We start from the raw sequence: 18316 nt of genomic DNA, 5'->3' as shown, positions 1-18316 counted from the left end.
AATTACTAAGACAAGTAAACACAATTTATTCTTATCTTACAAAGACATTAAATTATCTACGAAAGAGAAAGCACTCTCCTATGCAAATATTTCCCAAGTTTCTATGGTGACACTTTCCATTCTTGCTTTTGAGGATGAGTCCCATGACTTCACAGCAAAGAACACTGAAGAGAACCTAAGGAGCCACTAATAATCCATCGCTTTGCTATAAATGTTCACACCGGCAAATATAGGGATCTCCTAAAATTTATAAAGCAATTAGATACTAAGCTAAGATTTATACACCCAACTTCCCACACAAAGTAAATTTCTCCTGCTAGGTTATGAATCCCAAGGTAAATGTGAGCTTAGATCTTTTCTCAACACTGACAGGCCCTTTGTTTGTCATCATAGTCCAAAATTACTCAGGGTATATAAATGGATTTCCTGGCTGCTTCTCAAAATGTTGACAACAATACTACTGATAAAATACCATGTTACGTGTCTATATGTCTGTCAAATTCAACAAATGCAAAATACATGACATACAGAACCAAGATTTTTTTTTTTTTCAATTAAAGCCGCTGAGTGACAGAAAGGAAAAATGTTAAGTCTTTGGTTTCATGTACTTGAGACAAGCACTGGCAACTAATAGGGGAGGAAAGAAATCTCTGGCAATTTTAACAAAGCATTTGGCTCTTCACTTCCAATATACCTGGTGAAATCCCAGCAATCTCTGGCAGATATTAATATTTCTACCTTGGCATCTTTAATTCCACAAGGACCCAACATTTTTTTTTTTTCCTGAGGATACCTATCAAAAGGTTGGTAAAGCCAGTAGGGACAGCAGGGGGAATGGGAAGAAATGAGCAAAGGGCCCAGGAATTTGAACTACGGTATATTCCCCTCTCTCCAAGCTAGATGGCCCTGGACAAGTAGCTTAACGTCAGTCTCAAATTTTCTCCGCTGGAAAAGAAAATATTCACACCAAACATGTAGCATCTTTTTGTAATCAAAACAAACAACACAGCAGATGTAAGATCACCTGGCACATAGTAAACATTCAAGAATGGTTAGTTTGTAAACAAGATTTTGGCCCGGTGGGGTATGTCAGGAAGCATGATGCATTCTTCTATCCAATGAAGTCTGTGGAAAGTCATTTGACAGGGCATTTGGAGCTAATTAAAATCCATGGTGCGCCAGAAAAAAAGTATGATGATCTTCTTTTTGCTATTTCCAGGTCAGGACAGATTATATAATGATAAGCATTTGGTTGGATAGTCGGATGGATGACTGGCTGGCTGGCTGGCTGAATAGCTAGTTAGACAGATGATGGATGGATGGATGGATGGATGGATGGATGGATGGAAGTGTGGGTGGGTGGATGGATGGATGGATGGATGAAGGATGGATGGATGGATGGATGTGTGGGTGGGTGGATGGATGGATGGATGGATGAAGGATGGATGGATGGATGGGTAGACAGATGGGTGGGTGGATGGATGGATGGATGGGTGGATGGATGAAGGATGGATGGGTGGGTGGGTGGGTGGATGGATGGATGGATGGATGGGTGGATGTATGGATGGATGAAGGATGGGTGGGTGGATGGATGGGTGGATGGATGAATGGATGGGTGGATGGATGAATGGATGGGTAGATGGATAAAGGATGGATGGGGGGGCAAAAGGGTGGGAGGCTGGGAGGTTGGAGGGATGGGTGAGTAGATGGCTAGGTGGGTAAGCAGATGGGTGGTGGATGGGTAGATGGAGGGAAGTATATGGATGAATGGAGACGGATGGATAAATGAATGGATGAGTGAGTGGGTGGATGACTGGAGGATGTATGGGCAGACAGAGATTGTGGAACCTACTTCCAAGACTCAAAATTCCTAAAGAAAAAGGGAGAAAATGACCAAGTCACAGTCCCGTGTGTCTTTCATTAGTGAATCAGTGATTCCCAAGGAGTAAGATGAGCTTCATCACAGCCTCCACCACTTTCTCCTTCCAGAACACTACTGAGGTCTTGAGTTCTGTTTTCCATAGAAGAGTATTCTGCAGTCAAAATGCTTAACGTTCACATACGCACGTGTAAAAGATACCACGGAGCTAACAAACTCTCCAGAGACACATCCAGGAAAATATCACATCCTTTACCATATACTTCGCAGCAGCAAAAGCTTTGGCCCTTACCTGAAGGTGGGTCCATTCTGTATTTATTCTCTTGACACCAACCAACTGGTCGAAGTCTGTAATCCAAGTAAAACAACCACTGGTCATAGGATTCAGTGTCCTCCAATCCCACATAGCGAAGGCGTAATCTTCCTCCAACATTTTCAATCACACTAACTATCCAGTACTGAAAAGGGCTCTGAGAATCCTGAAGTTCTATTAAGGAATCAACTGTAATGAGGTCTATAGGGCCTTTCCCTCGCAGAGGCTGTTTAAACAGAAGCAAAACTCCTTATTTTAAACTTTATTTTAAGGTTCTCATGGAAACAGATGACAGCAGAAGATAATATTTTTTCACACCATCATCCAAGCTACTGGCAAACAGTCTGGTGTTTCCCTCCACCCCCAACCCCTTCCCGCTCCTTCCACACACACGTTCATTCCCCCGGCTCTCTGTCCAACAACAAGAATCACAAGTAAACAGAACATAACAGTTTGCACTCGGCTCTCACCAAACAAATCACCCTTCCCAGATAAAATGACATTTGTTAGAAATAAGCATGCTTTTAAGAAGACTGACACCAAATTGGTCTCCCACTAGAAAATATGTGGTAGCTCAATATCTCTTTTCCCAGACCATGGGGCTATCAACGTACCCCACGACTCAACAGACATTGATCTTATAATGGCTACCACACGAAATGATTAAGACGCTCGCATACTTTTAGGTGAGCAAAGCATGAACATGTATCAAGGACGTGTCTAACACACGTGAATGATCAGCTATATTAGATGATTACGTAGTTATTTCTACACTTGATCCCGTTGTTGGTTTAGAGAATGTATATATATATACATATATTTATATAATTAGTGCCCCATATAAGCAAACTTCTCAGCATATGTTGGCACATGAAAAGGGTGTTTGTTCAGTCAGTCTTTTAGGCAAATATGTTAAAAAAAAAAAAAGAATGAACAAAGTAAGACAATTCGTGCTTCTAAAAGGGTGAAGAATCATCATTTTGATTTGCTAACCAAACAAATTAGGAGCCGTTAAGATAAGCAAATACACCAGGCAAAATCTTCACAGAATAAAACCAGATAACCGTGTATTAGACAGCAGTGCTCCAAAAGTCAATGTCATTTATGAGAGGAGGGAAATTCATCATTAACATTAAAAGAGTAATGATATCGTCAAGATCCACATCATATTCCTGTTATTTATTTTTCCCCCTTTATTTGAGCGGCATTCCCTAAACAGATCTGGTGACTTAATAATTACGTATGACAGTATGGCGCTCCTTCCGTTCTGCCATATGTAGAAAAGATCAAAGTGCTTTATCATACAGTTATTGTGAAACGAACCATCATGACGGCAGGTCAACTGTTTTTTCTTCGGCACCTTAAGCATACCTTAACCACACTGAAATAGGATTAGCCAATCCCCCTGTGGTTTTCAGAAGGGAGGCTGATTCAATTATTACTCAACACGGGTGCGTTGTTCGCGCGCGTGCGTTTACTCAACCAGAATGGAAGAGTCAATGGGACCATTTGTCAGCACGCTCCAAGACTCTAACAGGGCATGTTCATGTTTCACGGTCAAGTCTATGGAAGAGGTCTTCTCCAGGCTTTTATTTACATTCATGAATACAGGACAGAGGCTCCCATGTACAGGATAGCGGAAAGGTATCCTAACACAGCATTATTTAAAAATGTGTTCACACAGAAGCCAGTTTTACACTTATTGATTGTACCACAGGTGCAGAAGCTCTGGTGCCATGAGAATCATTACCTTCAACAATTCGGGGGAAAAAAACAGGAAGTTAGGCTATCTGGACAGAATATCCACACGTACACGTGTACCCGCTGAAGGATATAGGCAAAGGTGCTCATGCAACCGTGAGGCTTCAGACACAGACTAGCTGAGTAACAACAATACATACACCTTCCAGGAGGTTGGCCGGTGCCGTCCGGGAACCAGTCAGGTCACGAATGAGGAATTCTGTCCAGTCTGTGTACTTCTCTTTGATTGCTGGCAAGACAAAAGAAGAAGGAGAAAAAACACATCTCAGCGTAGCAGACGAGTATCAGGTTCAGTTTAAAATCAAAGCATTTTTCTTTTTTTTTTTTTTAAGATTTTATTTTTTATTTATTTGACAGACAGAGATCACAAGTAGGCAGAGAGGCAGGCAGAGAGAGAGAGAGGAAAGCAGGCTCCCCACCGAGCAGGAAGCCCGATGCGGGGCTCGATCCCAGGACCCTAGGATCATGACCCGAGCCAAAGGCAGAGGCTTAAACCCACTGAGCCACTCAGGTGCCCCTCAAAGCACTTTTCTGTACACATGTGTTGTTTTGATACTTTTCTTCATTTTAAGCATCACACTGGAGAGCTAACACGGTGACAAGAAATCTGCCCACCGCGGGTGACCTTGTGCCTACGCGCTTGCTGGGCATCGGGGGGATTAAATAGGGGCCCTGAAGTTTGAGAGAATCTACTTGGGCATTTCTGTGAGAGAAAAGCAGGTATCGTGAAGCACAGAATTCGGGGATGGGGAGGGGGATTCCAAGAAGGAAGAGACCAGTGAGGGACAGAAGTCAGAGGACAATCCCCAGGTGGAAAAACAGCAGCGGGCTCTGAATGACACAGAAGGACTCTGCAGGTGGAGGCGAGGAAGAAGGGGCTGAGCGACCCGGGGAGGGAGGACATGGATGAAGGTCGCACAGTTGTCGACCGGCTCTGGCCCAGGCTGAGCACAGGGCGCGGGGAAACAACACCGATCAACAGCCCAGAAAGCAGGCACATTAAGTCAACAGGAAATCTCTGCCTGAAACGTATCTGAAAATAGCACAGAGGCTTGAACGGAAACAAAAGAGGCTAAGGGCAGAGAAATCGAGGTTAAGGAGTGGCTACTGCTCTCCAAAGACAAAAGCGATGGGGCCCCAAACTGCGGGGACCATGCTGAGAGCAAGGAAGGAATGCAGCTGAGACATCTTGAAGAACAAAATTTCAGACATTGGAAGCCAACCATCTCCGAGTGCTTAGAACCTGAGACTAGAGGAACGGGACATTCCTGGCACATCTCCCAAAGTACAGATCTCCAAAGGCTTCACCCGGTGACATCCACACCCAGGAGAGGCCCGGAGCCTTCCTGGGGCCTCACCGGCTTCACGAATCAGCAACACAGGAGAAGCATGGCCCAGATTCCCGCCTACCCACTCTGTGGATCACGTGGAGAGCCAGCAGACCAGGGAGCACTGCCTAGAATACATCCAGTACTTAGCCTCTGCGGAAGGTTCCAGATGCTAGTGGTTTGCACGTTGCCTGTGTTCTGCGAAGGCACAATGCAACAATTTCTTGCTCACACCTCAAGGCACAGAGTTTTCACAGAAGGCAGCAAGGCCGTGATGGTGCAGGGGGGGAAAGCGAAGTCATGGCATGGGAACTGGGCTCCGTAGCAGGCTCTGCCCTCACTGGCTACAACTTTGAGTAATTTACCCCACTTATCTTGCGCTCTTTCCTCACCAGTGTAAGGGTGCTAACAACATTTTAGCCTATGGGCTGCTAGCAGTTTTAGAGAAGATACACACATCAGTAAAACCTAACCATACCGGCACACACCAGGCAATTAATAAGTAGCAGCTCGTCTTGTTGTAAGTGTATATTAAAGTATGACATACTCTCACCAAGTATTTATTGTTCATTCCCACAAATGCCAGGCTGAAGCTGCACACGTGTGTTGGCCTGATCACCAGCAGAAGCAAGGACAGCAGCGATGGCCCTCACTAAGCTGCATCCCAGTCAATATCCCTCCCGCACCCGCTAAGGATCCTAAGACAAGAGCAGAACCAAAATGGAAGAATTCAGGCAACATGAAGGGGATCCAGACAAGGCTGCAAAGTCCAGCCTTCCCCCATTCAATGCCCCAACCACGGTTTTGCTTAAAAAGGAGCAATTCCCCCATTCATCAGCTTCTACCACTAGACGTTTTGCTCAAATAAAATACCATCTTCCTTACTTTCTACATACACACTCATAAGGTAATGCATCTATTTGGAGCAGGAACTGTTACAGTGTCCTTTTCTGTCATTAGAAAGTGTAGCCATCATTATTCAATGCTGTACCCACTTCTAAATTAGCCCCCTGCTGTGTACTAAACGATTTGTGTCCCCCCATATTCCTACTGAATCCTAACGTCCAATGCGACTACATCAGGAGGTGCGACCCTTGGGAGGTAATTAGGTTTAGAGGAGGTCATGAGGGTGGAGCCCTCCTGATGGGATCAGTGCCCTCATACGTGAGGCCTCAAGATCCTCGACCACCCCACCACGTGAAATTCCAACGGAAGGAAGCAACTCTGAACCAAGAAGTAGAATCTGCTGGTGCCTTACATTGAACCTCCAGCATCTGGAACTGTAAGAAATAAATTTCTGTGGTTTACAAGGCCCACAAAGTACGGTATTTCTGTTACAGCAGCCTGAATGGACAGAGACAGCCCTCCTGCATGCCCACAGTTACCGAGAAGACCAAAAGGCAATGGCATACAAGACAACGGAACGAACGTTTGTATTTCCCTTATACTTTCCAAGCATAACTTTAACTTCCTCTGTGTCTTGTGATCATCATGACAGTATTCTGAGGATGATGTTTCTAACTAACTTTTCCCAAGTTCATAGAAAAAACAAGGGTCACCCCAGCTTCAAACTCAAGTATGCAGACACCAATCCTGCCAATCCTAACCAAAAGTTTCAAGACGAGGACAATATACAACTGTGCCCAGCAAATATGCATTCCTTATTTCTTTACCAAAAAATGACAATCAGCATAGCTGGGTGAAATATGGTCCCGTACTCGACAGACTTTATGTCCATACCCACTCCAAGAAGAAAGTTCAACTGCTTACTTAAGGGGTGGTTCTAACATCCACATAATCCAAGTGAACGTTGAAATTAAAAATTTTTAAATATGCCATCACCTTATGAAGACATCGTGCAATGTTGAAATTGAAGTGGGCTGGGGCGTAGTAAGAGAACAGTAGAGATGCTTCTGAAATTATACCTTGTGAGCCCTCCAGCCCAGAGCCCCTATAACTATCCATTAATGTCTCTACGCAAGGTTCTGAAGCAATCTTTCACGTGCCACACAGTATCTGGAAAAACTACTCTTGTTAAAAAAAATGGATCTTAGCTGTAAAGATATACTAACAACTTTTGATTAAGAAGTAGAAAGGAAACAGTTCTCAGAAATACTGTTACTTTTTTAAAAAAGATATTTTATTTATGTATTTGGCAGAGAGAGAGCACAAGCAGGGGGAGCGGCAGGCAGAGGGAGAGGCAGGCTCCCAGCTGAGCAGGGAGCCCAGTGCAGGACTTGATCCTGGGACTCTCAGATCATGACCTGAGCCAAAGGCAGGTGCTTAACTGAATGGGCTGCCCAGCTGTTAACAGACAGAGCCACCCAAACACTGCGACTTTTAAAAGAAAAACTGTTCTGGTCAACATTTAGTTCTTAAAACTCAATATTCAAATGTAAAATCTATTAGAGAAAATACCACCATATGTATTCTTAAAAACTATGCAAAACAAGTCTACGATTCGCAGTCAATGGACTTATTTTGAGTAATACTGAATTCAGGTAAATTTTAGTACAATAAAAATTGCCTAGAAATCCCTTAGAATTCATTGCAACAGAAGCTGACCTGCACTTTCCTGGGTGTCCCCATAAGTTTCTAATTAGACGTTCTAAGACTATAAATTTTCATTTACTACAGAATGCCTCCCTTCAAAGACTCAATCAACTAGCATGGCTATAAGAACCATCTTTCTCAAATAGGAAAAAAATTCCTTGCCCTCTGGTCATTATCTTTTCCATCGGATGATCCAGGCATTAAATTTCGGAAGACCTACAACATAGCAGACACCCAAAGACATCGAATGTGAACTCTACACCAAGAAAGAAATGATTAAAATGAAAACAAAATAGATGGATAAAAGTTTGTCCATAACATTATAATCATTTCCACATGCTGTTAGCTTATACAGAGACACTCCTGAGAGTTCATAAGATTCTCTATTCATAAGAGTAAAATCAGGATCCTTGTACAACCTTCTCATGAACATGTTTCCAAGGTTCTATTCAGTTTTAACATTTTATAAACTTTGCATAGAAAATACATATACTTTAGTCAACTTTGCTTTTTAAGAAATCCAGGTTACAGTCCTCATTTTAACACCCCATGTGGGGTGGGGAGGTGCACCTCTCTCACTGCAGGATGCGATCATGAACATGAGTTTCAGAAAGAGAAAACACACACATGTGCGTACACACACACACACACACACACACAACCTACGCTTCTTTGCAAAGACATTCAGAGATGCCCCTCAAATCCCACAACAGCATTATGGGGATTACAGAACTACCTATAAAAAGGGTTCCAAACAGGGGTGCCTGGCTGGCTCAGTCCACAGAACATGTGACTCTTGATCTCTGGGTCATGAGTTCAAGTCCACACTGAGTGTAGAGATAACTTTGGAGGAAAAAAAAAAGAAAGGGTTCCAAATAAAAGGCAAGTCACCATCTTTTTTTTCCCCCCCAGGATTTGGGAAGACACCAGTCCTGTTGGACTTCCAGGCCCATCAAGCGTATGTAAACACACAGAATTCAATGATTCCTCACTTCTCAAGGAGGCCATCTGCTGGGGACACTGGTCTGCAGTTCAGAGCTGCCCCTTCGGGGGGACCCTGAACACAGAGACCTGGACTGAAGTCAGAGGGACACACTCCTCCCCTCTCTGTTCACGTCAGCAGGTGGAACAGCAGGTCCACGGCGGAGACAGGCTGCGTCATACCTCTCCACTCACCAGGAAGATGGGCAGAGTAATTCCCATGGGCAACGAGCCACTTCCTGCTGAGCCGCTCAGACCTGCTCTAGCTGGAAGAAAAGCCAAGCATTCCTGCACCTTAAGAGTCTAAACACACGGAGGCCAATTTTTGTTCGTGGCAATTTTCTCCACTCACTGCCAACCAAAGCTACTTTGAACTTATTGTGTCGGTTGTATTTTTGGTTCCGTCTTGCTCTTTGGTTGTTCCCTTCTTCTAGAGCTTTTTCTGCCATTTTCAAAACCTCTCGACACAGTAAGCAGAGCATTTTCTCCTGCTGTATGCCCGGCATCCCTGACTCGGGGGGGTTGTTTCGTGGTTTATCTCCTTCCTTCTCTCTCCTATCAGGTGTTCTCCTGGGGTGTCTGGTGGCCCGTGGTCATGCATCACACGTCAACTAGAGCCCACAGAAAAGCTGAAGGGGAAACTTTGTCCCAGAGCAGAGGCTTGTGACTCAGAACGGGTGTTTGGTAACTCCCATCTGAGAAGGAAACCCCCGAACTAGTCTCTCCGTTCTCCCCAAACAGTTCCGTCCATTTCTTCAAAGATGAACCCAGAGGATACACAGGGTCTCTAGTCCTTGGCTGTCCCAATACGGTAGGGGACATAGAGCCTGGGAAGTGTTCTGACCCCATTAAACCCTGCCATTCCCAGCCTCACCTGGAACTCCCACTCACCCGGGACTCCCACTCACCCAGCACTGCAGGGACTCCAAGCCCTTCCAACCAAGTGTGAGGTTGCAACGGCCCCCGCCCATCGTTGGCAGTCACCAACCCTTCATGAGCTTTCAAGCTGCAGGAACATTTTTGAAATGTCTTTTCTGCACAGGTCTCTCTACAATTCTCTCTGTGTGGGTTCATGTATTTTTTTTCTTCCTTCACTATCATTTTAAAGTAGCCTCTGGAGGAGGAAGAGATAAATAAAAATGCTCCATCCACAGAAACTCCTGGCTCACAACAGAACTGGGCTTTGCCATACGGTGTCAGGCAGCGGCCTTTGACGTATCAGGAAACTATTCTCTAACACTGACTTTGCTAAAGAAAAGAAGTGCAACAGTGAATCCTGAATTATAAATGGAAGTGTTTACCCTTACTGTTAAGAAGAAAAGACTATAAAGTTCCTTCCCTTGCTGTTTTTAAAGGAAATTATCTACATTAATTTTTCACACAGGTTCAAATTAAATTGTTCCCACAAACAGAAGGACAGGTCACAAAATGACTCAACAGGTCGACAGAATTGATAAGCTCCTACTGTGCGACGGATTCAGATCAAAGCATTCTTATCTCCAGTAATTAATACAACACAGATGAAGATGGTAACTTGTGAAAAATGCTGCAAAAATTATCTCTACACACAGATACACACACATACTCCTTAGTACTCACTATCGATAGATTGGAGGGAAAGTCTAAATTCAGCCTCCCAGGATTCTTTCAGTTATGTAAATATACTTGAACAATTACAAAAAGGAATATTATTATTTTGCTTTGAAGATCGGGATTTCGCAAAAACACAACCTGAGCACTGTTGGAAGGAGCCAACAGAGAGTGACGACTTTCAGCTGAAACAGAGACAATGAGTGGTATGGACGTCAGAACAGTCCACATCACTGAAACACAGACTATTAAGGCCATTATAATCCTTAAAACCTTGGTCAGTGTGTACACAGACTCTTAACAAGAAAGCCCTTGGCTACTTAACATTCTACACATCGCTCAGAATTTTCCTCAATATTGGGAATGAGCACAGGAGAGTTCCTCTGTGTTGAAATTAGCTTCTTACAGGGTCATACGTGACTTTGTGTGGAGACGGCTTCATTGGGTGGTTGTAAGCCTTAAACGACAAAAGGCTTCCTGGCAGTTTTCACGCTGGTGGCTCAGTATCCTTGGATGATGCTCTCCGTCGCTCACTCTTTAATGCATTCCAACGTTTATATAAACACACTCGGTCTTCCTTTAGAAGATCATACATGAAATATTGCAAAACGTTGCTTTAATTATACACAAACAAATTTCCAACAATCCAAATTTAACTTTTAATAAACCTGTACCTCAGATCACAGATACGAAATGACAGCCATGGGTATAAAAACCGCATGGTTAATATTTTATTAATTTCAGATATTATAATGAGATGAAAAATGTCTTCCAGATGGGATGATACTTTTTAGCCTTCTAATCCCTTAACTGCCTTTCCCTATGTTGAATATTAATGCTAATTAATGCTAATGACCACATCTTCAAACACTGACAAACTGGTACCAAAAAAGGAAACCTACCTTATGGAGAATAATTCCTCCTGTAAACCAATTCATTTTAGTTTCTGTTCCTGCTTCCTTGCATTGTTATAAAACTGAGCACCTGCTACATAGTGGTAAAATGTCAACCTCTCTTGTTACACTTTGCAAGAATAGTCTTAACGCAACAGAATCCATCATGCACAAAGACAGTGACTTGCTGAAGGTTTTCAGGAGAACAAGATCAATAGTGAATAGATGAGACACAAGGCTTACATCAATATGAATGTTGACACACGCAGGTACGTATTTTTTAATTGACACTACAGAGCACACTGGAGTTCCCATTGTCTGCACGTCTCTCACGTCCAAATCCAACGTCTGTCCTTTGTGTTATGCACCCAAGCACATACAGACAAGAAAACGAGCACACTTGAGATCTCCCTAAAACTCAGGATTCAAACCCGATTTCTGCACACCGACACGCCAATCCAGCATCAACAGCTTCCCAACTTCCCTTTGCTAGTAGTTAAGTTATTCCTACAATTCATGCAAGTCACGGTTCCCTGGAAAAGGAATGTATTCTAACAAGCTCTGACAGTGTTTTATCTGCCTGTTTAAATAAGGCAAGTACATCAGTACATATCTATTTGCTGTGATGCCTTGTTGAGGGGATCTGGGAGGATCACAGAACGCTTTCTTGACAGTTCCTGGAAATGGCACGAGGTCCGTCCATCTAGGGCAGGAGGGGGGGAATGCCTCCCTCGGGGGCTCTGTCGGAAGGAGCCACCCCCACCACCATGCTTGTTCTCCTTACTTAAAACCACCCCCTTCCCATCCTGTACCCAGTGAACTCTAAGTCCATCATCTTCTCCATGCCTGCCTCCCTCTGACCACCACCCCAGACACCCCGCTGCGACTAGAATGACCAGGCTTATCACTGCAGCATAAAGAAAAAGACTGAGCCAAACCATCCCCTGTAAGTCCTAGAACCATCCAACCTTGTCTAAACCCCCTGCCCTGGAACTCTCTGTGCTGATCAGTCAATACCCTATTTCTCTGCTCCCCTCCAAAACCAAACATAAGCAAAGAAGACTAAACTCACTCACTATCCCATCCATTCAACTTCCTTCCCCACAAGAACCAAGCCACCCACTGAATTGCACTACTGATGACTTCCTCCCTGAAACAAAGTCCTCTCTGGGCTTTCAGGACTGGGATTTTCTTTCTTCCATCTCCAGCCACGCCTTCTCCATCCATCCCCTTAAACTTCCAATGATTAGGGGTTACTTTGAACCTGATCCTAGGCTGGCTTGTTTTTCCCCTCACTCTGCGGTCCTCTCGTGGACAATCTCATCCACGCCCATGACTTTAACCACAGCGATGCCAACAGTTGTCAAATTCATCCCTACAGACCAGACCTCTTTTCTGAGCCGTAGGATCAGACAGTCCACTGCCTACTTCACAAATGTCCATGGGTGTCTGGGAGTCCTCTCACACCTGTTATCTATAAAAATCAAGCTTTGATCTTTTGAAAAACACACTGATTTGTAGGAGCTCTTTATTTATGTTAGATATTAATTCTTTGTTAGATATCGCATAGCTCCTGACCTTGAATATTGTATTCAACACAAGCCTTTTTAAAACAAGACATGAGATCATTTCACACAGCCAATGAATCTCAGAGTAAACTTCAAACTCCCCCAACCCATCCCAATGTCCTATGTGGGTCCCTCTCCACTCTTCCTCCCTTTGCTCTCCACACTGGTTTTCTCTAAACTCTTCCCCTCCAGCAGCCTCATTACTGGCCTGGATATCCCCCTCCCTTGGCACAGAAACACTTCCCCCACCGTGTCCCAAGTAAACCCAGCACCTCAACCATCCCCTCCTTGCGGATCCTCCCTAACTTCCAGGATCAACGATATTCCCTCCTGGAGTCCCAGAGTCATTCCATTCATCGCCTGAACACAATGTATAATTAATTACACGTCTGTACTCATCCACCTCAGGACAGTCCACGCCTTACTCTCCACTCCAGCCACGCCCCTTGCATTACTACAAGATGCCCAGGACCCGTGACAAACACACACAGGAGGCATTTGGTACATTTCTGTCACAGGGGAAAGGACAGATCTAATGGCTCTGCACCTTGTGTCTGTTTTACAAATCTTCTGTTGAAATACAACTTGTGGGATTCAGACGAAGAATCGTTGTAATATCCATGTAACAATGGATATTACATAGACCTTTCAATAAAATACGATATAACTCAACAGCACGCCACAAGCATTCACAAATGAGCTTCCACATCTTTCCTTTGCCTGGCTTGTAACTGCTCCCACGTGATACGAGGGGACATTTCAGATTACGGCTGCAGTGCATCTAACCCAGAAAGCGAGAGATCCCACCAGTTAACTGAGTGGGCATCGAAAACATCTTAAGAGTTGGGACAGACTATATTTCTCTTGAGTTCTCCTTCTGAAGAACAATGCACAACAGTCCCATTAGGCAACACGGATACTATTCATTTCAGACAAGGGCATCACCCAGAAATGAAGGAAACACAAGGTACTACACATCTTTGGGGGCCAACTGCTTCTGTGAAGTTCTCTGAGGTTCCTAAGAACCTCTTAGCGCTATAAACAACCAAGATTTACAAAACAAAAGCCATAAAGATGAAAAGTACTTATGATACTCTCAATGTGTCGCTCCTAGTACTGTGCATCCAATCTTTAAGAGCCTAGAGAATGAATAACAGCCCCTAAAACTGTTAGGAGAAAGTTAAAACCTGATCACTGTTCTCTGGCTGGAGATTATTATCCAATAAAATAATGGAATTTCTCCTATTCTAGCACCTTCTCTCCCATTCTTCTCTAGCTGCCAATATCTCACCTTGCAGGCATTTCTGTTATTGCTTTCAACCTGTTCCTGCTTTAAAAAAAAAAAAAAAAAAAAAACCTTCCAAAGAGTCAGAGACTTTTTTTTTCTCTCCACTAAGAAAAACTTCCTACAGGTCTTTCATTAGCTCACTCTGCAGAGAAACTGTCAAGTCTGAACTGACATATCACAAAGGTCCAAGGCTCCAAGTTCAATGGAATAGGACACTTTCTTGTTAAAGATTTTATTCTCACAGGTCTCTCTCTCGCACACATACTTCTTTCTTCCTGTGAAGTTACTTTCTTTGCTGTGGCAAAATAGCTTCCATTCAAAATTTTCCCTTAGGTACAAGTTTTGAAAAGAAAGAAAAAAACAAGCTTGCCCCCCCCCAAAAAAAAATAAATAAAAAGCTTGCATAAAACTTACATTAACATGTCCTCTGTATATATCTAATTACATGAGTCGGCCTATCTTTTAATGGTTTTCACAATTGCTTTCTATAATGGCATATGCTATGTGTGAACATACCTAGGATACAAGTGCCCAGATATGTGATCAAACATGCTTCCAGACTTTTCTGTGAGGATATTTTTGGATGAAATCCACACTGCAATCAGTGGGCTTTGAGTGAAGCAAACTGCTCTCCCCAGTGTGGCTGGCCTTCACTGAATCAGGGGAACGCTTGAATAGGACAAAAGACTGACCTCCCCAGAGCACTTAAGAATCATGATGAAATCAAAGAAGAAGTGAATAAAGAGATATTCCACATTCATGGATAGGGAGACTCAATATTGTCAAGACGTCAGTTCTTCCCATCTTGCTCTATTGATTCTGTGCAATTCACAATCCTAGCAACTTATTCTGTGGATATTAGCAAAATGATTCCAAAGTTTTTACAAAAAGGAAAAAAGTCCATGGGGCACCTGGGTGGCTCAGTGGGTTAAGCCTCTGCCTTTGGCTCAGGTCATGATCTCAGGGTCCTGGGATCAAGCCCCACATCAGGCTCTCTGCTCAGCGTGGAGCCTGCTTCCCCCTCTCCCTCTGCCTGCCTCTTTGCCTACTTGTGATCTCTCTCTCTGTCAAATAAAAAAAAAAAAAGAGGAAAAAATTCCAGAACAGTCAAGACAATATTGAAGGAGAATAAAGTGGGAGGACTGGCACTACCTGACTTCAAGATTTACCATAAAGCCACAGTAACCAAGTGAGATATTGATGAAAGAAAGAACATTTAGATCAGTGGAACAAAAGAGAGAACCCAAAACAGACACACATATATTCAGTCAACTGATTTTTTACAAAGAAGCAAAGACAGTGCCTAAGAGCAAAGATAGTTTCTTCAATAAATAGTACTGGAACAATGGGACATCCACATGCAAAAAAAAAAAAAAAAAAAAGAACCTAAACACAGACTTTGCAATTATGAATAATTATAAAAATTACCCTTCATGAAAATTAACTCAAAACAGATCATAAACCTAAATGTAAAATGTAAAACTTTAAAACTCCTAGAAGATAGCATAAGAGAAAACCTAAATGATCTTGGGTATAGTGACACATTTTTAGATACAACAGCAAAGACACAATGCATGAAAAAAACAAATGAGCTGGCCCTCATTAAAATGGAAATCTTTGGCTCTGCAAAATATATTGTCAAGAGAATGAGAAGACAAGCCATAGAGTAGGAGAAAATATTAACACAAGACACATCTGATAAAGGACTGCTGTGCAAAATATACAAAGTACTCTTAGAACTCAACAATCCCATAACACACCTGATCATAAAATGGGCCAACCACCTTAGCAGATCCCTCATCAGAAAAGATACACAGATGGCAAATGGCATATGACAGACGGCAAATGGCATATGACAAAATGCTCCACATCATATGTCTTCAGGGAATTGCAAATTAAAACAAGAATGGGATACCAAGATATACCTTTAGAATGCCAAAAATGCAGACTACCAACAACAGCAAATGTTGAGGATGATGTGGAGCAACAGGAACTCTCGTTCACTGCTGGTCGAAATGCAAAACGGTTCAGTCACTTCGGAAGACATCTTGGTGGCTTCTTACAAAACTAAACGTACTCGTACCATACGATCCAGCAATTACATTCCTTGGAACTGAAACACATCCAAAGGAACTGAAAACACGTCCATGCAAAAACCTGCACACAAATGTTTCCAGCAACTTTGTTCGTGACGGCCAAAACCTGGAGGCGACCAATATTGTCTGCCAGGTCAATGGAGAAACAGACTGGTCCATCCAGACAATGGAATATTACGCAGCACTAAAAGGACATGAGCTACCAAGCAAGAGAGAGACATGCAAGAACTTTAAATGCACGTCACAAGCGAAAGCAACCACTATGATAAGGCTCCCTACTGTGTGATACCAACTCTATGGCCACCTGGACAAGCACAACAATGGAGGAAGTAAAAGGTCCATGTGTGCCAGGATTGCTGGGAAGGGGTGCACAGGTGGTGCACAGAGCAATTTCAGGGCAGTGAAATGACTCTGTATGATGACAATGATGACAGAATGTGCAATACGAAGAGAGAACTCTACCACAAAATGCAGACTCTGGATGGTGAGAATGTGTCAGTGTAGGCTCACCCACTGTAACAATGGTCCCACTCTGGCAGGGGATGCTGATAATGGGGGAGGCTGGGCATGTATGGAGGCAGGGGGTAGGGAAATCTCTGCACCTTTGCCTTAATTTTGCTGTGGACCTTAAACTGCTCTAAAAAGTTTCAGTCTGAAAGAAGAGAGGAGATTCTCTAACAGACTGTCTTGGGACTCCATCTGTGACCCAGGCTCCTTCTAGTTCTTCTGCGGAAACGTCTCTGGACTCAAACTGCAATGTTTTCCCAAGTCTCCTCCTCCATCAGGTTCTGGACTCCCCAGGTCTCCACAACCATGTGAGCCAATCCCTTAAAATACATCTCTTCTCATAGCTCTACGCACGTCCCATCGGTCTCTTTCTCTGGAGAACCCCAACCAATGCATTATTGTATTGCCATCCTAAAGGGTCCGAGACCAAAAGGAAAGAACAAAAACACTCACAGAAAAGGGGAAAATGATAATGAATCAATCCTTAGACCTGCTTGCGGGCTATATCTTCCAGAAGACCGAGATTACCTGATACCCGCCGAGGAAGCCATGCCACACTGGAAATGAGAGGCTCTAGGTGGTGCTGAGTGGAATCCCAGGTGCACCCTGTTTTGCTGTGTGATATCAGAAAATGACCCAGCCTCTCTGGTCAGGTTTTCTTACCTGTAAAAAGAAGCCTCCTCACAGTACTCGCCTGGCAGAGCCTTAGGACCAGGAAGTGAGAGAACCCCCATGAAGCCCTTGGCACAGGGCTTGGCAGGGGGTAAGTGCTAAATGAAGGATGGTGGGGGGTGAAGGAGGGTCAAATGCACCTTCAGGCATGTTGCTAATAGGACCACACCCAATCTGATGGGCTTTTTGCAGGGAAACAAACCAATCTTAAAAACTAACCAGGTCATGATCTCAGGGTCCTGGGATCGAGCCCCACATCAGGCTCTCTGCTCAGCGGGGAGTCTGCTTCCTCCTCTCTCTTTACCTGCCTCTCTGCCTCCTTGTGATCTTTCTCTCTCTGTCAAATAAATAAATAAAATATTTTAAAAAAATTTTTAGGACACCTGGGTGGCTCAGTTGGTTGAGCGACTGCCTTCGGCTCAGGTCATGATCCCGGACTTCCAGGATTGAGTCCCGCATCGGGCTCCCCGCTCCTTGGGGAGTCTGCTTCTCCCTCTGACCTTCTCCTCTCTCATGCTCTCTCTCACTCATTCTCTCTCAAATAAATAAATAAAATCTTTTAAAAAAATTTTTAATTAAAAAAAACTAATCAGGAAATTGTCATTTAGAAGTTACATTTTTAAATTTCGAAACTAAAACCAGACAATGATCAAGGATCATATAATTGCCTCAAATACGAACAAAAAATTGAATTAAATTTTAAATCAAGTATGATTTTAGAGTTTTCACAAGCTTGACAACTGTTAGAAGCACAGTCAAGGGACCGAAGGGTATGACCTCATTAAGAGGATACAGAGAGAGGCAGTGTTTGCCAACCATTTCTGCCACAAAGCACACTCCACCCCGCACACACCCCACCATGTCTACACTCCAAGCTGCACAGACCG

General features: G+C 43.5%; 1 protein-coding gene across 2 annotated transcripts in view; it reads right to left on the bottom strand.

The window, feature by feature from the left end:
* The window catches only part of SFMBT2 (Scm like with four mbt domains 2), a 225793-nt gene that overhangs the window by 116127 nt on the left and 91350 nt on the right, over positions 1-18316 (bottom strand). Inside the window, exons 5-6 of one of the 2 annotated variants that reach the window (XM_080812563.1) lie at positions 4094-4182; positions 2172-2418 (exon numbers count right to left, since the gene is read on the bottom strand). In XM_080812563.1, the coding sequence (XP_080668689.1) occupies positions 2172-2418; positions 4094-4182 (336 nt within the window). Of the gene's footprint in view, positions 1-2171; positions 2419-4093; positions 4183-18316 lie in introns of those variants that run through there. The other variant, XM_080812564.1, reaches the window with a different exon arrangement.

Source organism: Martes martes, assembly GCF_963455335.1.
Source record: "Martes martes genome assembly, chromosome: 8".
NCBI classification, from domain to species: domain Eukaryota; kingdom Metazoa; phylum Chordata; class Mammalia; order Carnivora; family Mustelidae; genus Martes; species Martes martes.
This window is presented reverse-complemented; position numbering and strand designations above follow the sequence as displayed.